Here is a 25,950-nt window from a genome sequence, read left to right as displayed (position 1 = left end):
GGGGAGATTTCACCTTACTTCCTGTTTTGGGGACAGCATTTTTCAAGACAGGAAATGAGGGAAAATCTGCAACAGGGTAACTGACAAAAAGTTGATTGCAATTCTAACCTTTACAAAAAAAAAAAAAAAAAAAAAAAACCAAAAAAACCAAACCAAACAAAAACACATTTTTACATCTGTCTGTAATGTTGCTGGAGAGTTTCCCTCACTTCTGTCAGGTGAAAAGGTTGTGGACAGGAAGTGAGGGGTAAACCTTTCAATCTGAAGCTGGGATAAGCAGAAAAAAACAAACTAAAAAACAGGAGTTATAATCCACTTTAAAGCGGGAGTCCGGCGACCAATCTTTTTTTGTTTTTAGGCCATTGAGACACTTTGCTAATCCCAAAATAATACTCACAGTTTGGGTGTAATATTTCCGCCTCTGTCTGTTTTCGTACTGAAAAATAACTTAAAAAATGTGATGCTGGCTGTTTCCATCTTGCTTGTGGGCATGCAAAGCCGACAAGCATTGATTTCCTGGATGCGGTGAATGCTGTTCATTCACAGCTTGTTCACGCGCATGATCATTGTTTCCGCACTGAATCTTGGGAAGCCTGACACTAAGCTCCCAGGAGACAGTGCGGTGCCGGGGAAAGGTAATAAACATGCCTACTCCCATGGGAGGAGAGACAGGAAGTGCCACAATAAAGTACAATATAAAGGTAATTACAGCGATAAAAAGTTTTTTCGTGCGGCATTTCAACATCTATGCAATTAACTGAAGGGGGTAAGATTAAGTTAAAAATTTTAGTGGAACCCCGCTTTAATATATAGCAGTGTTGTAATTCCTTCTAAATTAAGGCAGAATTAAACGTCCGTAACAAAAAAAAAAAAAGAAAAGAAAAAGTGATTAAATTGGGCCCCAGGAAGTTTTAACCATAATGTACTTGTATAACCAGCATATATGGGCAAACGCTCCCTAGCTAGTGATCTCCTCCAGCGTGGCACTGTCAGTGCTCCAATCAGTCATGAACGTTGACATCTTCTCCAGGTCTTCTTTCCAGGTTCAGGCTCTTTCAGACATGATTATGTAATTCCCGTGCTTTGGAGTCCCATTGTCATGACATAGATCTGTGGCGCAAACGTACGATGAGTTGAGCAGCTCAGCGTACACCAATGCTTTCTGGTTAGAGGGATTTATGACAGAAGAGACCAATAGGGTCCCTTTGGTCCTAAGAAGCCTACCTGTCAGTATTTTTATTTTACATTTCATTCATTTCATTTCATTCCCCTTTAACACTGTTTATATATAAATATATATTATAATGATTATTTACCTGGCTTCATGGCCTTTTCTAAACCCTTATAATATGACCAGTTCTCAGGACTCCTCTCCTGCAAAGCCTGATACACGTCTGTTGCCTCCTCAAGTCGACCCAAATGCAGTAATAAATCTCCTAAAAAGCAAAAAAGAAAAGAGAATTAGATACTATATAAAAAGCACCATAATACTAATTAGAATTTAAAATATTGCCCTCACATTCATGACCTACATATTCTGGAGATATGACAGTTTAATAAACGTTTACTTTTTTCTTAGGCTACTTCCACACTGGGGCGTTGGTGGTAAAGCGCCGCTATTTTTAGCAGCGTTTTACCGTCGTTTTAGCAGCGCACTTTATAACTCCCCGCTACTGGCCGAAAAAGGGTTAAAACCGCTTGCAAAGCGCTTGGGGCAATCTAGAAATGGGCAGGGGCGATTTAGGAGCGGTGTATGCACAACTCCTACAGCGCTGCAAAGACGCTGCTTGCAGGACTTTTTAACGTCCTGCAAGCGCACGGCTCCAGTGTCAAAGCACTTGGGCTTTGACACTGGAGAGGCTCTTTACAGGCGCTAAAGCGCCTCAGTGTGAAAGCACTGAGGTGATATATATATATATATATATATATATATATATAGTACCTATATAGCAAATGATAGATATATATATATATATATATATATATATATATATATATATATATATATATATATATATATATATATATACACACACACACACACACACCTAGAGAGAGAGATCTATCTAAAAGGGTAAAAAAAAGGTTTCCCCGACTCACCGATGGAAGTGGTGAGTCGGTAGAGGCACCGGAGGGCGGCACCCGTAAGAACAATCAAGGGGCAGAACAGCCGCTATGATCGTGCTTATGGTGTAGGGAATTGACGGCTAAAAAATGCCAATATCTGAATGATGCCTGTAGCTGCAGGCATCATTCAGATATACCTGCTCAAAGTCAAGGACGTCCTGGGACATACCTTGGCAAGCAGTGGTTAAGTTTCTTTTGCACATCAAAATGAGAGACAGGCATGTATCCACAATTAAATTGTAAACTGCTACTCATGTTATCTTGGGATTCAACTAAAAGATATCATTCAGAAGCACTGGCGTCAGTAAATTCAAATTCGATACATTATTAAAGTCAATAACATACAACCTATTCTGGATACATATTAGCCACACAGTTTAAATAACAAATGCACATGAAACTTGTAAAATTTACCTTTTGTTTCTTCCACTGCTAGCTTATCACAAATCTGCTTTTCATACGTACAAAGATGATCCAATGCCTCCTTAAACAGCTCAGCTTCACGAAGAACCTGGTTCTGATAAAGCAGCAACTCACTATACTCATAATCCACTTTATCGGGAGAAGTCTGAGGGGAACAAAGTAAACAACTTTAACAATCGAGAACCCTTGTACAGAACACATTCAGAAATACAGAAATCTAAGAAATAAGCTTGGTTATTTTTAACAAATTGTTAGTTAACATTTCACTTGCTGACTGACTCAAAAAAGACCTCAACAGGGTGGCCACAGCAATAACTTCCCAACTTTCTCTCCATGCATGTGGCCAAGAACACCCTAGCCACCTTGCAAAGACAGCTGGTAGCAAAGGAAGGGGAGAGTTGCTACACCATATTTGGAGTTTTAAAGATCTTTAAAAACCTACTATTTGATTGGTTCACAGCTCTGCGTGTGCGGAAATCACAGTGATTCCCACACCTACAACCACCCGCAGCGAAAACACGCTGTTCTATGAAAACGTGCGGGGCTGCCACGCATTCTGAATGGCATCCCCATGTATGTAAAGTTACAGTGCGTGTGCAGGAATCGTGGGGAAAATCGCATGGTCAAAAAGACCATTTGATTTTCCTGCGGCCATGTTCTTAAAAAGGTGCATGCACCTTTTTTGCAGAAACTAGGGTTGTCCCGATACAGATACTAGTATCGGTACCGATACCGAGCATTTGCCCAAGTACTTGTACTCGGACAAATGCTCCCGATGCTTCCCCCGATACCTAGAGGACAGCTGTGATTGGCGCGTGGGGGAGTTACAAGATTCTCCCCCAGCGGCTTTCAGCAGCTTTAGTGACATACAGCGGTGATCGGTCACCGCTGTATGTCACTGCATCCTCCTCCATGCCCCCTCTGTTCCTCTGTGCCTCTCCGCTGTCCCCTGCATTCCTCTCTCCTTATCTGTCCCCCCTCCTTTCCTCTCTCCTTATCTGTCCCCTCCGTTCTCCCCCTCAGTTCCTCGTCCCCCTCCTCCTTCCTTTGTGTATGGATAGAGTCAGCTGACTCTGTCCATTCACATAACTGAAACATTGTAATCTCCTGTGATTACAATGTGTCAGTTTATGAATGGAGAGATGCTGTCTTCTCTCCATTCATTCTCAGTGCAGCTGACGCTGCAGAGAAAGGGACTGGGGAATCTCTATCCTCTGTCTCTGTCTCAAGGGGGGAGATATCAGAGGTCTGTTAAGACCCCTGATATCTCACCAAAGCCCCCCAACAGGGCTGATAAAAAAAAAAAAAAACAAAAAAAAACAAACAACAATAAGAATAAAAAAATATTATTGTAAAAAATAAAAATTGTAAAAAAAAAACAAAAAAAAAAACACACACACACACACATACAACGTTCACCCCCCCCCCCCCCCCAAATAAATAGCAAAAAAAAAAACTGTCACGTGACATTAAAAAAAAAAGTATCGGTATCGGCGAGTACTTGAAAAAAAGTATCGGTACTTGTACTCGGTCCTAAAAAAGTGGTATCGGGACAACCCTAGCAGAAACCCCCAAAAATTGGCTGCCATGCAAACGCGGCCCACGCGAGGCGCAAAAGTGTGAACCTAGGGTTATAGACGGCAGATGAAATATTTTATAAGTATTGATACATTTTTAAGCCAAACTTGAGCCCAAACTTTATATTTTGTTGGGATAGACTGGTACAGGCTACAAACCCTTTTCAGATTTCTGTCTATGTCACGTCTGAAACAGGTAAGCAGTAAGTCACACAACAATGTCAGAACAGATCCTGCATCACTAAACCTGAACAAAGCACACTGCAGCCCATTCCCTGTTATTTCACCCAATAGTGTGATCAAGCCTGTATTGGCTGAAACGTTAGGGGGTTCTAGATAGGGCTGCAGTGTGTTTTGTCTGGCTCTGATCAAGTTGGATTTGATCTGACATCAGTGTGCAACTTGCTGCTTTTCTGCTGAGTTTGTGAAGCATAGTTGAGCTCCTTTCAGTCAGCATCCAGAGGTGAAGGATTTATATGCAGGCTTGGAGCAGTGACATCTCTCTGTATGTCTACAACAGGGAACAGACAAAAACATTTTATTAGAATGGGGAAAGCATTAGAACTTTTGAAAATGTTTTTAGGCTATCTGTGCTTTCCTGTATCTGTCAACCCAGTTCTTTTAGGAGTGTCACACAGACTATAGTAAAAATTAAAGGAAAAATCTCCAATTGTGTAACAAAGATAAAAATCTGAAAGGAATCAACTCCTTGCCGCTGTACCCAAAGCTAGAAGAAATAGGATTTTACCTTTTATGGAGAGGGGTAGAATTTACTAAAAAAAAAAAAAAAGGTGCTCACAGAATCTGTGCAGCTGTGCATAAGTAACCAATCATCTTCTAATTTCAGCTTGTTCAATTAAGCTTTGACAATAAAACATAGAAGCTGGTTGGTTACTATGCAAAGCTGCACCAGATTCTGTGTGCATCAATTTTAGAAAAGCTCCCCTAGGAAGTATAACCTTCCCTGCCACCTACAGTAGGACTGGAGACTGACCAAATAAACAAGTTAATGTATGCCAGCCCAGTATAAACCCTCCTATTAGCAAGCATGCCTCAGAAAATGGACTACAAGAGAAGGATTTAACAGGGAGTACAATTTTTTTTTTTCTTGTCCATTGAGAGACATAGGAAGTGTCTCAATAAAAAGGTACGGTGGCAGCATTGCAAACTGTTGCGCGATGACAAAAAGCCCAAGACGCACTATTAGAAGGTGCCATGACAGGAAAGGGTGGAAACCGATCCCTAATACCATAGGTCTGAATGATGTTCCACCATCTGTAGGTTACTCAGACAGACCAAGAAGCTGGGGCACCCTTCTGAGGTCTTTCCAGGATGACATACAGGGAATCAGTCTTTATAAAAGAAGCAGTTGCTTTTTACAATCATACATATGATTGCGGGAAACTTCCTTTTGATGAGCCCGGGCAGCACAGAGGGACAGGAGAAGAATATTCTGGTTAAAGTGGAACTTTAGTCAGAAAATGAAGTCCTGCTAGAGCACTTCAGGCTAGCCACTTTTGCAGGTATAGCTATGTAAACATTAAGGCCTCATGCACGCTAGACGTTGAAATAACGTTATAAAAACACCAGTAGCTTTGCAGTGAGTTTTTCAACGTTTTTTGCAATGGCGTTTTTTAGCTCTTTTTTTTTTTTTTTTTTGTACTTCAATGGATCAAAAATGTTAAAAAAACGCTGGTGAGCCACGTTTGAGCATTTATCAGCGATTTTTGACGTTAGAGCGTTTTTACAGCTAAAGAACTCCTCTCAGAACCTACTAATTTTGTTTTTTTTTTAAAGCCAAAAAACTGCTGATAACAGCCTGTGTGCGCATGGACACTAACATAATGGGGAGTTTATTGACTGTAGAAAAAAAATGTCTAAAGCCGAAAACAGCTGCTGTAAAAACATCCAAAAACATCCAGTGTGCATGAGGCCTTAAAATAAGTGCCTTAAGTGCTAGTTCACACCCGATGCAGGTCCGTACGCTTTTTTCTGCGCTAAAAATGCATGCAGTGTTTTCCATGTATTCCAATGGCTCTAGTTCACACCAGTGAAGTCAGTTTCCGGTGCAAAAAAAAAAAAAAAAAAGTAGTGCGTGCTGCATTTTTTCAGCACACAACTGTACTGGAATCTAGCAAACTGTAGCAAAAGCGCATTGGAACTGCAAGCAAAAACTGATCCGAAACATATGAGTGCATTTTTGTGGTGTGAACTGGCCCTAAAAATGCATGCATGGTGTTTTCTATGTATTCCAGTGGCTCTAGTTCACACCAGTGCAGTCAGTTCCAGTCAGTTCCTGCATTGGTGTGAACTAGAGCCATTGGAATACATGGAAAACACAGTGCATGCATTTTTAGTGCAGCAAAATAGCGCACGGAACTGCATCTGGTGTGAACTGGCCCTTACTGTTTATAATCTAGTAATACACTGTCTCACCCTGCTCTGCACATGCTCAGTTGCTCTCCATTTTTAGGCACCATGCTGAATTTGTGGAGACTGATCTGCTGAGAGCTTTAAGTGGTAATGTATACACCATCAGCACTGCCTCCCATTGTAGTAATCCCCCCAATGTGATTTATAAAAATAAATGCTGTAAATACCCAATTTCAGAGCAGAGATCGTGATCACATGACCGGCCAAATCTCTCCTTTCCTCCTCTGACAGATGCAGCGGGCGGGGGCGAGATTCGCCTGCTGACCTCAGTCGGGAGGGTGGGAGGAGAGGGTCATGTGATTGCGATCTCGGCTTTGAAATTAGGTATTTGCAGCATTTACATTTATAAATTACTCACAGAGGGGGATACTATACATATTAGAGCATAGTTTGAATTTATACTCCACTTGAGATAATTTGTCCTCCCTGCCTGCCCATGACCTGCTGTGGTGCATGTAACAAGCTCTACTAGCAGGGGAAAAAAAAAAAAATAAATAAAAAAAATAAAAGGAAGGTATGCATGATAGGAGGGGTTTTGCCAAGCATAACCTACAGTTTTTCCCCCCATTTGCCAGTGTCCAATCCTCCCGATGACTGTATAACCTGAAAGCTAAAAGAGCCTCCTCTTTGGGATATATGTGCCTTGACTACTTTGATTACCATGCTGTCTTTATGGTGACTTACTCACATTGGGTCTGGATGGTTCTCCAATGGGAAGCTGGTCCTTTTATTTTAAGATTATGTGTACAAGACCATTGGCCGTTTACTGAATGTACCTGAATTTTCCACCTAAGAGGCAGTGGCTTTACCTTGGCTTAATCATTTGCACCTCTACGGGCAACATACACATACTATGAATTCCAGTGAACCCTACTGGCTAATACTACTCTATTAAAAATATTATGAGTGGCTTCCAGTATACCAATTGTCACATGTGCTCATAAAGGAGGATTCAGAAACATGTTGCGTCCACATGTGAACTGTAAGCAGAACCTTTGCATGTTATGAACCCCTATGTGGAGAGTAATTTTAATGATGTGTAATAGATTTTGCATGTTACATAATAAAGTTGTTCTTATGGTACTCAGTTTCTCTTCTATATGTCAGGACTACATATTCTGTTCATAGTACAAGCTATAAACCCTGTCATTAGAGAAATAAGCAGGCTGCCACAGCCAATTACTGAGACTGCTAGTTGCCCAACTGTTACTGTCCCACTGTCTTTAGTATTCGACCCCAAGCAAATATAGCAAGTTCAGGAAACTCAGTCAAAGTTGCAAGCCCTTGTTTTTTATACTTGTAATTAGTCACATCTGACAACTAGTCAACCAGTATTTTCAGGGGGGCTCAGCAACAAGCCTCCATATTTCTCAAACATTAAGTAAATATGAATTTTAAAAAATGGAACTGTGCCCTCCAATTTTAGTTCTACACAAAACAGTCATAAGTAATAATCATTTTCAAGGGCAAGTGTCTGACAAAACAGAGGTAAGAAGTCACATTTGTTGTTTACTTAGGAAACCACCAAAGCCTTGCACCATAATAATCAGTGGCAGATAATTGTGTAAATGCCAGTTACACAGCATAATCTCTCAGAGAAACTAATTTTTGCAGAAAAGCAATTATGCCTTTTGACACCATACAGTACATTAAAGCGGTTGTATACCTTTTTTTTTATTTTTACCTACAGGTAAGCCTATAATAATAAGTAAGCCTATACAGTTTAGGAGATATTCACTTTGCATGCAGCTGCTGATGTCAGCGGCGCATGCGCTGTGAAGGCCCGGCTGAAGGTCCAGCAGACGCTGCCTGACCTTGACAGGAAGACGACTCCCACGCGCATGCGCGAGAGTGACGTAATCACGGCTCCGGCCACTCTCAGCGCCGGAGCCGCGAACCTGGAAGAAACGCCAAGGACAAAATGTCAGCTCCCATGGCGTGGACCGGGATCAGATGCCGGCGCTTCGTTCTAAGGTGAGTATTTCGCGCTGCATACTAGCTCGTTATGCCTTTGCCTTACAGTTTTTTTTTTGTTTGTTTTTAATTTTTTTTTTATTTCTGTGCGGGTATACAACTGCTTTAAGACACAAAGCTTTTACACATCTGCAGATCCACACAGACGCATCATTCATTTACAGTTTCCTGTGAATGACTTGAACTACAAGTACTGTCAACCTTTTCGGCTGAGGACTTTTAGTTTGGAATGGACTGTGAGGTCGCTGATGAGTGGCCTTGTAGGTCATTCCCAAGCCCTGTAGCTTGTAAATGACCTGCACGTATGCAGGTAGGGGCGGAAAGCTGCAGGGCTTGTTTGCAGGAGATCCACTGATCATGGGTGCAATGCTTTCCAGGCTCCTTAGGGAACAAATAAATGCACATTTTTTTCCTGCAAAAATATGTGCATTTATTATTTTTTTCCCAAAAGGGGAACTTGTCCTTTAAAAAACCACAACTGCCAATTCTTACAACTTAACTTCGATAGTATAGTGCCACCCATATAGAATACACATTATTGCCAATATTGCTTGAATAATACACAGTATAACCTAATCACAAAAAGTTTCTTTGCACTCTACAGGGGGTCCCCGGGTTACAAACAAGATAGGGACTGTAGGTTTGTTCTTAAGTTGTATCTGTTTGTAAGTTGGAACAGGTACATTTTTTAAGTGTAGCTCCAGCCAAAAAACTATTTTTAAGCTTTTTGGATAGCATAAGGAAGGGTTAACACCCCTGTAACATTTGTTTTTCTGTGAGTGCCCCTGTTCAGAAGATTTCACCTCACTTTCTGTCCCAATGACAATTGGATTTTGAAAATTTTGGGTTGTTGTGGAAACAAGCCTTGGTGATAAAGCATCAGTGGAGGTACCTTTTCCCCATAATAGCTCTTACAGGAGTGAATTTCCCTTCCTAGGGGTAGATTTCCTCTCACTTCCTGTTGTCTCCCTCCGTTTGTAAGTAGGAGTCGTTTGTAAGTCAGATGTTTGTAACTAGGGGACCCCCTGTACTGCACAGCAATATAGCATGCAAACAACAAATCTTGTGTTTTTACAACATAATAAATTAAAAACAGAAGCCATAAGACTGCAGCCTTCATAGATCTAACAGCCACGTGACTTTGTCTCTGTACAGCATAACAAATAGCTGAGCTATAGCATGTGCAAACTCTGGAATTTGATGATAAAATAAATGGCTCATGGAGGGAAAAAAAAAAAAAAGAAGGGATGATTGCAAAGGGTATTTTATGCTCCACAGATCAGTAGCTTCTTTTTTATATATTCTATATATAAATGGAATGGAAGAAAAACAAATCAGTATCTATTAAGGCATCTTGAGAGAGTGTACTTATAAACTGGTTTGAAGAGGCGCTCCAGTCACTAATGTGTTTATTAAAAGTCAGCAGCTACAAAAAGCATATCTGCTGAGTTTAAGGGCCCTTTCACACTGGGGCGGTTTGCAGGCGCTATTTCGCTAATAATAGCGCCTGCAAACCGACCCAAAACAGCCGCTGCTGTCTCTCCAGTGTGAAAGCCCTGAAGGCTTTCACACTGGAGCGGTGCGCTAGCAGGACGTGAAAATAAGTCCTGCTAGCAGCATCTTTGGAGCGGTGAAGGAGCGGAGTGTATAGCACTCCTTCACCGCTCCTGCCCATTGAAATCAATGGACAGCGTGGCTATACCGCCGGCAAAGCGCCTCTGCAGAGGCGCTTTGTAACCCTTTCGCGGCCGCTAGCGGGGGGGTAAAACTGCCCCGCTAGCAGCCGAATACCGACGGCAAAGCGCCGCTTACAATAGCGGCGTTTTACCGCAGACGCCGCCCCCGCCCCAGTGTGAAAGGGCCCTTAGAGACAAATACTTTTATTGTACATAAATATAAAAGAACGATTGAGGTGGAGGTGTATCCTCAAAGCCATCAATACAAGTGGTATAGTACAAATTATGTATCCAAAGTCAGATAGAATACAATCAGAAATAGCATATGTATCTGAGTTTTAATAAACACACACTCACCTGTTCCAGGATCCAGAAAGTGCACACTCGAGAAAAACGCTTCTCTCCCTCTCCTCGACATTTCAACTGTGGGCACACGGCTATGATAACTTGCGGCTTCACAGGCAGGTGTGCCCTGGGCATGGGTGAGTCACGCTGCACCTCCTGAATGGTCTGACAGTCTTCTGGGACCTGACACGTCCCAAAAGACTGCAGGGAGGGGGAGAGGAGACCTCCCGCTCAGATTATCTAGGGCAGTTGTTCTTAACCTGGGGGTCGATTGCCAATTTGCCAGGGGGTCATGAATGCTGTTCCAATCTGGAAAGCTAGCCAAGACGGACCCGAAGTTACTGTGTGTACGCTGGAGTCTGGCGAGACGCCACTTCCGGGAGAGGAGAGACCGCGCAGAAGTGACATTCCGTCGCCATCTTGGTACTCTTGCCCGCAGTAAGGCTACAGTTAGAAGTGGCCAAGCGGATATCTTTTTACACCCATCGCGTTTTACACATATTTTTACCAGTAAACTGAGCTTATATACTATATAAGGCTTATATAATATAGAAGCTCAGATTACTGTTAAAAATACATGTAAAATGCAAGACTTCGAGGGGTGTAGAAAGATATCCGCTTGCCGACTTCTAACTGTAGCCTTACTGCGGACGAGAGTACCAAGATGGCGGCGATGAAACCTCACTTCCGGTTAACACATTAGCTGATTCTGACGGAACACCTGAGTGACTTTGGTAAGTCAGACACTAATAAAAGCATTTTTGTACATCAATTGCCCCCACCACTGTGCCCATCAATTGCCCCCACCACTGTGCCCATCAATTGCCCCCACCACTGTGCCCATCAATTGCCCCCACCACTGTGCCCATCAATTGCCCCCACCACTGTGCCCATCAATTGCCCCCACCACTGTGCCCATCAATTGCCCCCACCACTGTGCCCATCAATTGCCCCCACCACTGTGCCCATCAATTGCCCCCACCACTGTGCCCATCAATTGCCCCCACCACTGTGCCCATCAATTGCCCCCACCACTGTGCCCATCAATTGCCCCCACCACTGTGCCCATCAATTGCCCCCACCACTGTGCCCATCAATTGCCCCCACCACTGTGCCCATCAATTGCCCCCACCACTGTGCCCATCAACTGCCCCCACCACTGTGCCCATCAACTGCCCCCACCACTGTGCCCATCAACTGCCCCCACCACTGTGCCCATCAACTGCCCCCACCACTGTGCCCATCAACTGCCCCCACCACTGTGCCCATCAACTGCCCCCACCACTGTGCCCATCAATTGCTCCCACCACTGTGCCCATCAATTGCCCCCACCACTGTGCCCTCCCCGCCATCTGCCCGGCACTTACCCTGTCTCTCGGTGGAGCATTTTATTCATTTGTAACTTATATGTTAATTTTAAATAAATATTTTGCACTATATATTACAGATTGTTTTTGTGATTAATCGCTATGCTTTAAGATGTTAAAAATTTGTAAGAACGAAAATACATCCTGCATATCAGATATTTATATTTCGATTCATAATAGTCGCAAAATTACAGCAATGAAATGACCAACGAAAATAATTTTACTGTTGTTAGGGGTCCCCACAACTTGGGAAATTTTATCAAGGGGTCATGGCACTAGTAGGTTGAGAACCACTGATCTAGGGCAAGGCGATGCGAGCGGAAGTGGGAGCAGGTACCTAGTTTTGACAAAAAATTACATGCAAATGTGGCGGGGGGTGTAGGAGTGCTTAAAGTGAAAATTCCCCTTTTGGGTGGAGCTCTGCTTTAATTGCAATATGTTAAAAAGGACAACATTTTCAAAAATAGTTTTAAAATTCTACATTCAACATACTACACAGTGACTGTAAAATGAAGGTAGTGCTGCGCTGTAAAATAAATAATGTATAAAAAAAAAAAAAAAAAGACTCCCGCGCTGTCTGAAATTAAAACTAAGGGGGCACTGCTGCAAATACCTGTGACTCTGATCCAAAACAGAAACAAGGAAAATGAAATAGTAATGGTGTTTGCACTGTGAGGGAAGGTGAGAGAAGTGTTTGCCAACAAAGTGTGCTGGTAAAATATATATAATAAATAATAAGGTTATAATAGCAACTGGATGATGTGGTAATAGCAATTAAATATACGTCAAATCAAAATACATAAAATGATAACTAGTGCAGTGTACATAAAATAAACATATGAAATGAATGCCAGTCCAGTGTTAGCTGATATAAAGGCAAAAAATAGACAAAAAAGTCCATGTGGTAACGAAGAAAAATAAGAGAGTCCGTAACGGGCAAAAAAAAAAGAAGGACAATCCCACCACCAAAAAGTACACCTGTGCCAAGTGCAATCTTCAGTGATGACACCTCTGTGTCTGCAAGCAGATCACCTCACTGCTGTAAGGTGTACAGCATATACTGGTTACAGATCACAGGTGAAGATGGTTGATGAGAAGATTTCCTGTGTGTTGCTTGAATAATCTCAATAATGGATGTATGGGATCGTGCAGAGAAACAAAGAATATATAGCGTGATACCGCAACCAACGCAGTGGGACAGGGGCGGAACAGTGTTGCACTCACTTTAGAAAGAGGAGCATAGGCGTCAATCCAAAGAACGCTGAGTTCGTATTTCCTCAGTGTGGCAACTTTGGTCGACTCCAGTTCCCAGCGCTTGTCAGGTGGACTCAATGAATGTTGGTATAAAACATTAAGAGATGTGCATATAGCGTAATCCCGTATTGCAAAAAACAGTTTTATTAAAAAATTACAAAACACAAACTCACATTTGAAAGGTAATATGGGGTAAAATCATCCACGAGCGCCAAGCTCGTCTTCTGCCGTCAGGCTGTGTACCCAGTGCTCCAATCCCGACACGTATTGTCACATCACGTGACTTCATCTGATGTGACGATACGCGTCAGGATTGGAGCACTGGGTACACACACAGCCTGACGGCAGGAGATGAGCTCGGCGCTAGTGGATGATTTTACCCCATATTACCTTTCAAATGTGAGTTTGTTTTTTGTAATTTAATAAAACTGGTTTTTGCAATACGGGATTACGCTATATGCACATCTCTATGTTTTATACCAACATTCATTGAGTCCACCTGACAAGCGCTGGGAACTGGAGCCGACCAAAGTTGCCACACTGAGGACATACGGACTTGGCGTTCGTTGGATTGACGCCTATGCTCCTCTTTCTAAAGCGAGTGCATCACTGTTTGATCCGCCCCTGTCCCACTGCGTTGGTTGCGGTATCACGCTATATATTCTTTATGTTTCTCCGCATGATCCCATACATCCATTATTGAGATTATTCAAGCAACACACAGGAAATCTTCTCATCAACCATCTTCACCTGTGATCTGTGACCAGTATATGCTGTACACCTTACAGCAGTGAGGTGAGCTGCTTGCAGACACAAGAGGTGTCATCACTGAAGATTGCATTTGGAACAGGTATGCTTTTTGGTGGTGGGATTATCCTTTTTTGCCCGTTACGGACTCTTATTTTTCTTCATTACCACATGGACTTTTTTGTGTCTTTATATCAGCTAACACTGGACTGGCATTCATTTCAAATGTGCAAATAAAGTGCAAAAGTGCTCGGTAAAAGATGCACTTAAAAAAGGCAATATCCTATGGTCAATATATATCGAATCCTTAACATACAGAAGGCGTATCACATGCGCAATACTTTGTTAGTTAAAACGGTGATAAAATAAATCCATATGATGTGCAAATAAGGCGGAAAAAGTGCTCAGTTGAAGGTGCACTAAAAATGCAATTCCTATGACAAATGCATAAAAAGTCCTAAAAACTTATAAAAAACATATCACATGCTCACTTTTTGGAAATATGTTCATATAAATATATGCGACAAGACTTTTCATAGGTGAAAAAGTCAAGTAAAATAGATAGTGTCCCTTGTAAGATGGAGACTACTGATTGGATTGATTCCATGCGAAAAGAACAGATATTCAAAAATCAGCATGAGCCGTGAGGCCTGGGGAATAGAATCTTTCATAACGTCTACTGTAAAACACAACGCTTCTGATATCCCGGCCAACTCCTGGGATTGCTGATCAGGAATAACTTTGAGTACCATTATAAACTGGTCCTTTAAGGACGGAGATACTCCAATCGCTACCATTGCATGTTGAATGACTGAACCTGCCAGCGCAATAGTTTTTAAAAAGGAATTCCAACTTCTTATCCATTGGATCCTTTAGCATATGAGCACTGTCTACTGGACAAGTCAGATTTTTATTTACAGATGATATAGCAGCGTCAATTGCTGGAATTCCCCATTTCTTATAAAACTCTTCCTCCATAGGATAAAGTATAGAAACTTTTTCAGGGGAAAAAAATGTTTATCTGGCTGGGTGCTCCCACTCAGAATACATTAGCTTCCTTAGCCATGAATGGATAGGAAAAGAATGAACAGATTGGGGAGGCTTTACAGAACCCAAACCAGAAGTGGGCTCAACGACTGACTGCGTTATTGGCAGTAAAACCAACAATCTTTCCTGCGAGCCTGACATTTCCATATCAGGTTCTTCAGAAGAGGAGACTTCAGCCTCTTCCTGGTCTTTAGAAAGGAATTCATCATCTCTTGCTCCTTGTTCCTCAGCAAGAGGGTCCTGAGCAATGGACGGGGACCTGCTGTGCTTAGTCCCATTCTGGGATGCAATTAAAGCATCAAAGCATCAATTTTTTGATCCAAGCTTAAAATGGTTGAAGAAAAAAACCTCCTTAGTGATATACACAGGGGCTGCAGTGTTAAGAGCAGCTGTAACACTTGCCCCTCCTGATGGCTCATTCTGACCAGCCATATTACGCTCAGGAGAGGATGCCATCTTTTTTGCGATGGTTCTAGGCTTCCGTGTGACTGTAGCAGTCCTTTTAGAGTCCTTTTTTGAGGTGTTTTTCACCCCCCATCCGACCATAGCCCGATGCACAAAGCAGAAGTACTACCATAAGGAATTCATCTACTGCTTGAGCAATAGTCCAGCCCTGTCGCCGCTATTAATGCTCAGCCTGATGCAGTAGTAAATGTGTCAAAAGAAATGCCTGTGACACCAAACCTCTTATATGCCACCTTTGCTCTTGTGTCCTTCCTGCAGCATGTAACAGCACAAATGGTGCCTTTTAAAAACATACCTTCCCGCACTGGACGTTGGAGGATGCAAACGCTGCGCTAAGCCCCCCCTCTTTTTTTTTTTTTTTTTAAAAAAAAAAAAGAGCTTTTTTCCCGAGCGCGGGCTCCTGATCCTATGGGATCCACAGGGAGGAAGGAGAGATGGCGAGGGAGGGTCTGAAAGCCGCCAAGCAGCGTGCCGTTCGCAACGGTTTTTTGTTTTTAATTCCCGTGGCGCTCTTTCCCCGAGAAGAGGGGAAGAAAAGAAACAGAATAGGGGGGTGTCTGGTGGGGAGAGGGAACCCCCCCCCCCAGACTTACCGGAGGTCTGCTGCTTGGCTGGGGCAGGAAGAACTGCTGCTTCCTAGACACAACGTGAGCTTTCTAAAAAGCATGAGACAGGTAAGTGCTCAATACAGCCCTCAGTGGTGACACATAGGCATGACAACACTTACTAAATTTAAAGGAGACATTTCATAAGAAAAATTTAAAAATCTCTTAGAAAAAAAAAACTGATATACTCCCAGTAGTGGGAGGGGTTATATAGGAAGCGCACTTTTTTTGTCTTAGGGCGTCCCAGTGTCCATCACCTGAAGGTGGCCTATAACTCACATAGTAACTACTATGGCTCTGTGTCCCGTGATGTACGATAAGAAATATAAAAGATGTTACGCCAAGTAACTAAATATCCAACATGTCACACTTTAAAACTGCGCACACTCATGGATTGGCGACAACATAGGATACTAAAAATTCTCCATAGGCTACCAGTTCAGAGTTACAAAGGAAGTCCAGCGCTAGAATTATTGCTCTCACTATAACATTTACGGCAATATCTCACATATGTAGTGTGAACACAGTTTACATATGCGTGTGCAACCTACATATGCAATTGCCTCTGCGTGAGAGCACAGGGATGCTTTAAAAAAAAAAAAAAATTATGCAAATATCCCTTGTGACAGCAGTAGGCAGTGTTAATTTCGTTGACTAAAACATTTTCATCAACTAACTTTGTTGTATTTTAGTCGACTAAAATATAACAATTGAGATGACTAAAAAGGCATTTTAGTCAAAAGACTAATAATGCATTACAATTTAACTACGTTAGATTTTAGTTGACTAAAATGTATTGGAGATTTAGTCAACTAAATCTAAAACAAATGCAGAAGACCAAAAAGGGACCAAAACTAAAATGACATTTTAGTCAAAAGACTAAAATGAAATTTGCTGCCAAAATTAACACTGATGACAGGTACTCCTTATGGAGAGATATGGGGTTTATTAGATCACACAAAGATCAGTGTGTGATCAGTAGCTTTGATCTTGTTTTTTAAATAGCGCTGTGTACATCCGGGGAAACCAAAAGTAACAAAAATGATTGATGCTTCTGGGTCTCCTAGACCATAGAGGTGATCAGAAGTGTGCAAAAGCAGCTACAGCCAAACAGAAATCACATATGGACTCTGGGGGAGAGGGAATGGATGCAGTCTTGTGGCTCCTGCAATCTGAGTTAACAGGGCTGATATTTTTCAATAAAAACTTGGGCATTCCTCCCTGGATAAGGAGGCGGAAGCCACCCCTGAATGTAGGGTTTAAACAAGAATTTCATATAGCCTAACCCCCCCCCCCCCCAAAAAAAAAAAAACACACACAACATACTAGTTACTGTACATACCACATGGACTCCAACGTTGTCTTGCTTGATAAAAAAAAAGAAAAAAAAAAGAAAAAAAAAGAGAACCTTTGTAACGTCCCCACATTTTATGGAGATCCGGCACATGCGCAGATACACCACGAGACTCCCCTGGGTTGTATGCGCATGTATGACATCTTGTAAACAGCTCCTGGAATGGCTATGCCATACAACTCAAGAGGCAGTTTGCGAACTGTTGCATATGCGTACCCATGCTGTGGGGTCTTATCTGAGAACTGGTAGATAAGCTAGCTAGGCCCACACGACTGCTGCTCTTGCGCTTATTATCTGCCATAATAAATATGAGGGATTCCCATAAAAAGTACTCAAAATTACACTGAAGGAGCAGGAAAGGGTAATGCTGTTTTTTACCGAGTCACGGTAGGGTAGCAGGACGGAGGTATCCTGGACGTATAGTGGGGAGTCATCTGAAACCCAAGCAGAGGAAATACACGTTTCCTGGCATTGTGGAGGGCAGGGTTACAGACCAACAATGCGACACAGCCCTTGCAAGGCGCCAGCAACACTATCTGAAAAGCGTCATGGTGCCAAAGTGTTGTAATCTACGCAAGGCATGTGTGAAAAATTTTCAAAAAAGTGTCACAGCCCTCAAGAAGTGCAGTCGATCAATGGAGGGTCAGCAACAAAGCGTCACTTCACACAGCATAACCACCCAAACGGAAAGGAAATCTACTCATAAGAGTGCCAGCTCTGACAAAGGCAGGGACAAGCTCTGTAACTCAACAATGGTGGTCTGGATGGATTGCAAAGCCAGTGCAGGGCATCAGTTACCGGACTGACTTCACCTCTCTGGCATGCATATCCTCCAAAGGAGTCTTCAGGGAAAGGCTTCCACCAGTGGGTGCAGCATGGTCCTGGACCTATAGAGCACTTTGCGGCTAACTAGTGTTATGCCAAGGATATTTAGAAAAGTGCCTGACACAGGGTTCAGTGCACAACGACACATTAAAGGCTGACCTTGCGTCTTCCTCTCAGGAGGGTCAATGTATGGCCTTCCAAGGCGATGGAGACTACCGACTGATCTGGAAAAATGCAAACTAAGCTTGGCGGCTCTGCAACAACTGAAGAAACTAGCTATTAGAAAACATTATAAAAAAAATGAAAAGTGCTGCAGGGCTGCCACACTTAATTTTTTTTTACTGTGGGAGCACATTAGTGACAACTGCAGCAATTGTAGGTTTATTATTATTAGTTTATTATCCAATTATTCTGCATATTACCGTGCCACTACTTTATTGTAGGTTTATTATTATTAGTTTATTATCCAATTATTCTGCATAATACAGTGCCACTACTTTATTTCATATTAGAAAACATTATCTTAATAAAAAGTAGAAAAAGTAAGTAGCAGCTTGCTCCACTCAGGAGAGAAGATATCTTTTCTACAACATTAGCAAAAAACGGAGGCATGCTGGAATTGGAAGGGGTTATAGGCTATCCTTACAGCTTTGTTTTAGCAGTGTTAAATCTCCTGAAGGCAACAGCATACCAAATGTTCCTGAATCATTTCAACCTGTGCCAGGCGATTAAGAAATTAATAAAAAACTCAACCACATGGAATACCTGCTGGGTCTTCCGAAATTCCTCAAGGATCTTTGCAGCCATCTCATAGTCTTCAAGCAAATGGTATGCAATAGCATAACCAATCCAAGATGCCCTCTGTGCTGGCCTCAACTGCAGCAACTGGTACCTGGTTTCCTGCAAATCAAGAAAAATGTGCACTTAAAGCTGAAGATTAATCTACTCTGGTTCCTCCCCTCCCCACTTCATCAACACTATAATGACATTTTTAAATAAAATCTTTTTGTAGTCATTACATAGCTTATTTAGGCCCCAATTATGTCATCACTGGGGGGCAGTCAGGCTGGGGAGAAAAGAATCAGATCATGATAGACATCCTCCAGCCAGGAAATGAGGTGGGCTCTACCTGACTTGCTGCAGCTTCTATTGCACATTTGAAAAGCTCCCAGCGTGCAGTGAAATCAGTAATTTCTGTGGTGGAGCCTGTACAACAGTGCAAGATTGAATAGAAGGCTGGTGATGGCATTTAAAATATTATAAATATTATTATATAATAAATATAAATAAAATGTTTAAAAAAAAATTAAAGGATTCCAAAAGGGTTTTGTTTCTTAGCCTAATAACCCAAAGGCACTTTTTCACTGAGGTAGAGACTGTCAGATACATAATGCTGGTATTGGTGCACTAGAAAATTGTAAAAATTGTACATACCCGGTAACCCTCAAGGTCTCGCATTTGGATTTGAAGCAGAGAGAGATCCCTAAGGATCTGGAGATTGTCTTTGTCCCATTTCAATGCATTTCTATAACACTTGATGGCTTCATCATACTTTTTATCGGATCTTTGTAATAATCCATATACATGCCAGCCTTAACAGACTAGTTAAGAAAGATTCCAACTCAATATACACAAATAGTTATACACACACACAAACTTTTTATCACAGCTATGCCCGATACTAAAAATAGGAAAAGCACCTATGAAAATGGTGGACGGTTTAATTAAGGCAATTAGTGCATACCAAAAGCGGAAACTGAAGGCCACTTTGAAGAATTGTGTAAGCTTTGTTACCTAGAATACAACTTGGACAGGATTATATGGTGTACAAAGGATACAGACATGACTCTTTAGATCGTTTCTTAGTCCTCTTCGTACAAGATCATAAGCATCCTCTTTCTTCCCAAGACAGTTTAAAGTCAGTCCTTTCATTGCCAGAGTTTCTGTAGAGACAAACTGTAGATTTAGTGATCCCGCTGGTTGCATTTATTGCAATTAGATAATGAAATTGTGTTCTTATGCCGTGTACACACTGGCGGACTTTGACGGACTTTCCGAATGAACGGACTTGCCTACACACAATCAACTAAAGTCCGACGGATTCGTACGTGATGACGTACGACCGGACTAAAACAAGGAAGTTCATAGCCAGTAGCCAATAGCTGCCCTAGCGTCGGTTTTTGTCCGTCGGACTAGCATAGACGAGCAGACTTTTCGACCGGACTCAAGTCCGTCAGAAAGATTTGAAACATGTTTCATTTCTAGGTCCATCAAACTTTTGGGAAAAAACAGTCCGCTGGAGGCCACACACGATCGAATTATTCGATGGTCCGCCGGACCAAGTCTGCCGTAAAGTCCGGCCGTGTGTACGCGGCATTAGACCAGTAAAAACACAAATACACATACAGAAAACACTTCATCAATACTTACCCCCATGTTCAGCAAATTTGGGATTGGAAAGTATCTGCTTACAAAACTTCAACCCATTTCGATATTGCTTGTGTTCATAACATCGCTGAATAAAAGAGAATTGAAAACATTCAGCTACAGAATAAAGTTTCAAACAATCAATCTGTAATGGTCACACAACACAAACTAAGAACACACAAAACCCAAAACAGCATTGATGTTGCAGTGTATTTAAACCTCAACACTAAACTGATCTTATTTGTTCTCTTATGGTCTATTAAACTGCATGGCAAGGAAAAGCTGAGTTAGACTTACCGGTAACTCCTTTTCTGAGAGTCTTCCAGGACAGCCCATGAGACCTTGGGCTCCTCCTACCAGGACAGGAAACACGTCACCCCCACCAGATAAAAGGGCGGTCCTCCAGGCCCATGTCAGTCTTCTCAAGAACCGTAGGACCCTGCAAAACATATGCATAATACACAACTTCAGACAGAACCGGGTGGGAATCCGGCTGTCCTGGAAGACTCTCAGAAAAGGAGTTACCGGTAAGTCTAACTCAGCTTTTCTCCAAGCGTCTTCCAGGACAGCCCATGAGACGAAGATCCAGAACTTACCAGTCTAGGGAGGGACAACTGCCTGAAGGACCTTATGACCAAACGCCTGCTCCTGAGTTGATAGGAGATCCCGGCGATAATGTTTAATGAAGGTCAAGTAACTGGACCATGTGGCAGCCCTGCAAATTTGTTCCGGTGAGGCACCAGCCCTCTCAGCCCAAGACGTAGACAAGGCTCTTGTTGAGTGCGCAGTAACAAAAGGTGTAGGAACCTCCCTAATTTTGTAAGCTTCAGAGATGGCTTACTTTATCCATCTAGCCAATGTGGCTGTAGATGCACTATTCCCCTTGTGAACTACAGAAAAGGACAAATAAGGCATCGGTTTTCCTAAAGGTCTTGGTGACCTCAAGATAGACTAAGAGAATCCTTCTTACATCTAGAAAACTAAATTTCCTTTCTAGGTCGCCCTGTGGCGAACTACAAAAGGTTGGCAGTACAATGTCCTGAGATCGGTGGAATGTACTTGCCACCTTGGGCAAAAAACCTGGATCGGTTCCTAAAACAACTCGATCTTCAAAAATCGTGAGGAAGGGCTCCCTTACTGATAGGGCCTGCAACTCACTTACCCTACGAGCTGAGGTAACAGCTATAAGGAACACAGTCTTTAATGTAAGTAACTTAACTGAAATACTTCCCAGAGGCTCAAACGGAAATTCTATCAGAGTTTGAAGTACTAGGGACAGGTCCCAAGTTGGACAACTTCTCACCACTATTGGTCTGGCCCTAGAGATAGATTTGAAAAATAGTGGGATTTTCCAGGAGAGAAAACTGGAGGAACACACTAATAGCTGCCGCCTGTACCTTTAAAGGTACTAACTGAAAGACCTTTGTCGACACCCTCTTGGAAAAATTCCAAAATAGACGGAATATCATGGGTTAATCTTTCATTTTCAGATAACCATGAGTTAAACCTTTTCCAAACTTTGGAATATATGGCTCTAGTAACTGGCTTCCTGCAATTAACAAGAGTCTTGACTACCTTTTTAGAGAACCCCTGGGCGCTCAGTATCTTTTCTTCAGATACCAGGCCGTCAAGTTTAAGGAAACCACCTGAGGGTGTGATACTGGACCCTGCAATAATAAGTCTTCCCTTTTCGGAAGACTCCACAGAGGCTCTGAAACCAGAGACTGTAGCAGGGAAAACCATGGCCTCTTGGGCCAAAATGGGGCAATTAAAATGAGATCCGTCTCCTCTAGCAGAAACTTCCGGAAGACTTCTGGAATCATTCTGATTGGCGGGAAGGCATAGCATAGGCCTGAAGGCCACGTGTTTGCCAGAGCATCGATCCCCAAGGCTTGGTCTGCCGGGTTCATGGAAAAGAATATCTCCGTCTTGCGGTTGTTTCGGTTTGTGAACAAATCCGCTATGGGATAACCCCATCCCCTGGTGAGGTCTGCAAAGACTTCGGGATGAAGGGAACAGTTGTCTCGGTCTATCCTGTGACGGCTGAGATAATCTGCCAGGCAATTGTTTGTTCCCTTCAGGTGTACAGTTGAAATTGAAGCTAGATTCCCCTCTGCCCATGAAAGGATCTTGTGGGCAATGGACTGAAGCATCCGGCTTCTCGTGCCTCCCTGCTTGTTGATATACGCGACTGTCACGATATTGTCTGAGAATTTGGAGGTTGTGACCTTTGATCTCCATCTGAAAAGACTGCAGGGCTCTCTGGACTGCTAGCAGCTCTCTTTGATTGGATGAGGCCCTTGCCTCCCTCGAGGACCACTCTCCCTGTGCTACTGAATTGCTGAGGTGGGCCCCCCATCCCCAGGAACTCGCATCCGTGGTAATTCTTCGGGATATGGGAAAGGACCATGGGAGACCTCCTGCTAGGTGCTGGCCAGTTCTCCACCACCACAGGCTTCTTTTTATCCTGGCAGGAAGCCGGATCCTTGACACCAGGGACCTTAAGGCCCCATCCCAATTCCTTAACAGAAACATTTGTAACGGACGCTGACGGAGTCTCGCCCATGGTACCGCGGGAAAACATGAGGTCATAAGACCTACTGCCCTCGACACCCATCTCAGAGAGACCGACTGGTTGGTCTGCAATGCTGACAGTCTGGAAGACTTTGGTAATCTTCTCCTGAGGAAGAAAAACTCTTTGGTTCACTGAGAAAAAATCGTAACCCAGATAAGTTACTTTCTGGGCCGGGATCAAAGATGATTTTTGTTTATCAGCCAGCCTAGGGACTGTAAGAAGTCCTGTACAGCCTGGAGATCCTCCAACAGCCTCTGGTATGATTTTAATAATGAGTATAAAAACCAAGCGCTGATGTGGATAAATATTGATAAATGTGCTTAAAAAATTAATATAATAGTAAGAACCGTGGTATGATTAAATCAATAAATTAAAGCTGCTATCAATACAAGGTGATCAGACAACCAAAAGCAAATAATAATAAGTGTAAAAATTTATGCGCTTTAAATTGTGATATTAGTGCAAAAAAATCTCTGCTAGGAAATAACTTAAATAAATGAATAGATAATGCTTATATAAAAAATAAATAATTATGGTGCTGATACATGTATTATTATTCCCCAGAATTAATCCGCAAACTAGTGAAGTGACGGTGAATAAAAAGTTATAATAGCACTCTGAATATAAAAATGTCCAAGCGGAGATAAATATGTAGGAGAAATAAAAGTAATTAAACAATTCCTTCCCTTAATCCAATTGATTGATTCACTGGGTTAAACCGTTTGTTTCAGGATATTTCGTTTTTCTTGCATCCCACTTCAGCCTTAATACTGCTGGTAATTCGGTTCTCAGGGTAAAGATTTATGCAAGACAAGCAAAAAGATAGATCATTGTGCAGTAAACTTCTAAGATAGTACACAAGCAAAACAGGGACAAGAGATACACTCACATACTCCCGATATATAAAATTCAGATGTGCAGATTGCAGTCAGCCGCTGTGGACGAGGCTTCCCATAGAGAAACCGCCGCTGTTAAACTCAAGGTGTATTGCAGCACTGAACGTCCTAAGCTCCTCCCACGCGTTGCGTCACTGGCACGTGACTTTCTCAAGTCACTTTCTCTGGTATGATTTTGCCACTATCAGAAGGTCGTCCAAGTAAGGGATCACAGTTATCGCCTTTAACCTTAGTGGAGCCAGCGCTTCCCCCAACACCTTCGTAAAGATGCGTGGGGCTGAGGAAAGACCGAAAGGGAGGGCTTGAAATTGAAAATGTCGGGTTCCCATACTCGTCTTCACTGCCAATCTCAAAAACTTTTGGAAGGCTGGATGGATAGGGATATGAAGATAGGCATCCCTTAAGTCCAACGTGGCCATAAAGCAGTTTGGGTATAGTAGGTTTTTGATTGTAAAAACCGTCTCCATACGGAAATGCTTGTATCTGATGGACTTGTTTAAGGTCCGGAGATTCAGGATAAGTCGAAACTTTCCCAACGGCTTTTTGACCACAAATACATGGGAATAGAATCCCTTGTCCTGCTCTGACTGTGGAACAGGAATCAAGACTTTTTGATCCAATAAGTCTCCGATCTGGAGACCCAGAGCCCTCGCTTTCTCTCGATCTTGTGGAGGAAAGGTGACCAACAATTGTTCTGATGGTTGGTGAACAAACTCCAGGATGAAGGGGCTCGAAGTGACTATTGCCCACTGTGGGATGAAGGCCCTCAATCTTCCTCCCACCGGGGAACACAAGTCACTGTGGCTTGGCGGGCTGTTGAGGAGGGTTAAACAGCACTCCCCCTTTGCTTCTGCCTTTGTGCCCAGTCCAATGTTTTTTCGGCCTGCTGTCCTTCTCTCTAGGACTCTGTTGCCTGCCTTGGCCACGAAAAAATTTTCTGGCTGTCGGGATTCTCTTTTTCTCTGGAAACGCCTTTTTCTTATCAGCCGTGCGTTCCAGAGCCTCCTGCAGTCTGGGCCAAATAAATGATCGCCTGTTAAGGGAAGCCCACAAAGGCGTAATTTGGAGGCTGGGTCCCCTGACCAGGTTTTAAGCCAGATGCTTCTCCTGGCCGAGTTCACTAAAGCCGAAGTCCTGGCCGACATTCTTACAGACTCTGCGGAAGAATCTGCCAAAAAACCTACAGCCTGAAAGAGGAGCGGAAAGGACTTAAAAATCTGCTCTCTCGAGGTACCCGCTGACAGGTGTGACTGAATCTGAGTCAACCAAACCTCCAGATTCCTGGCCACACAAGTGGAGGCTAGAGCTGGTTTCAGGTTCCCAACCGCTGAGTCCCAGGCTCTGTGGAGAAGGATATCCCCCCTCTTGTCCATCGGATCCTTAAGCGTGCCCATATCATCAAACGCTAGGTCCGAATTTTTTTAAACCTTTGAAAGAGGTGCGTCCAGCTTCGTTTTTTTATTCCATGGCTGCGCAGTGTCCTCATCAAAAGGGAACCTTCCTTTTAGGTTACTAGAGAAGAATGGTTTTCTCTCCGGGTTATCCCATTCCAGTTTAACAATATCAACCAATGAACTATGGACTGGAAAAACTCTAGGTTTTTTCTTATGCAATCCCTTATACAAAAGATCGTGTTTGGATAACTGAACCTCCTCCTCTTTCAATTCAAGGGTGGTATAGATAGCCTTTAACAAGTCATCCACATCCTCTACAGATAACTTAAATCTCGAGCCTCGAGTGGATTCTCTGTCCCTGGGCTCTATATCTGACCCTGATTCTTCAGGGGAAGAACGGGTAGATCTGACCTCAGCCTCAGAGTCTTCACTCTCTGCC

The 25,950-nt window shown here is 42.7% G+C and overlaps 1 protein-coding gene across 1 annotated transcript in view; it reads right to left on the bottom strand.

Annotated features, from left to right (window-relative positions):
• Positions 1-25,950, bottom strand: part of NAA15 (N-alpha-acetyltransferase 15, NatA auxiliary subunit) — a 90,946-nt gene that overhangs the window by 45,466 nt on the left and 19,530 nt on the right. Inside the window, exons 2-7 of the mRNA XM_073603934.1 lie at positions 20,650-20,734; positions 20,058-20,162; positions 19,654-19,811; positions 18,985-19,119; positions 2,542-2,695; positions 1,317-1,436 (exon numbers count right to left, since the gene is read on the bottom strand). Coding sequence (XP_073460035.1) covers positions 1,317-1,436; positions 2,542-2,695; positions 18,985-19,119; positions 19,654-19,811; positions 20,058-20,162; positions 20,650-20,734 — 757 coding nt within the window. The remainder of the gene's footprint in view (positions 1-1,316; positions 1,437-2,541; positions 2,696-18,984; positions 19,120-19,653; positions 19,812-20,057; positions 20,163-20,649; positions 20,735-25,950) is intronic.

The sequence above is a fragment of the Aquarana catesbeiana genome, linkage group LG01 (assembly GCF_042186555.1).
Source record: "Aquarana catesbeiana isolate 2022-GZ linkage group LG01, ASM4218655v1, whole genome shotgun sequence".
Classification (NCBI taxonomy): domain Eukaryota; kingdom Metazoa; phylum Chordata; class Amphibia; order Anura; family Ranidae; genus Aquarana; species Aquarana catesbeiana.
Note: the sequence above shows the minus strand (reverse complement) of the source record. Positions and strands in the feature narration are given on the sequence as shown.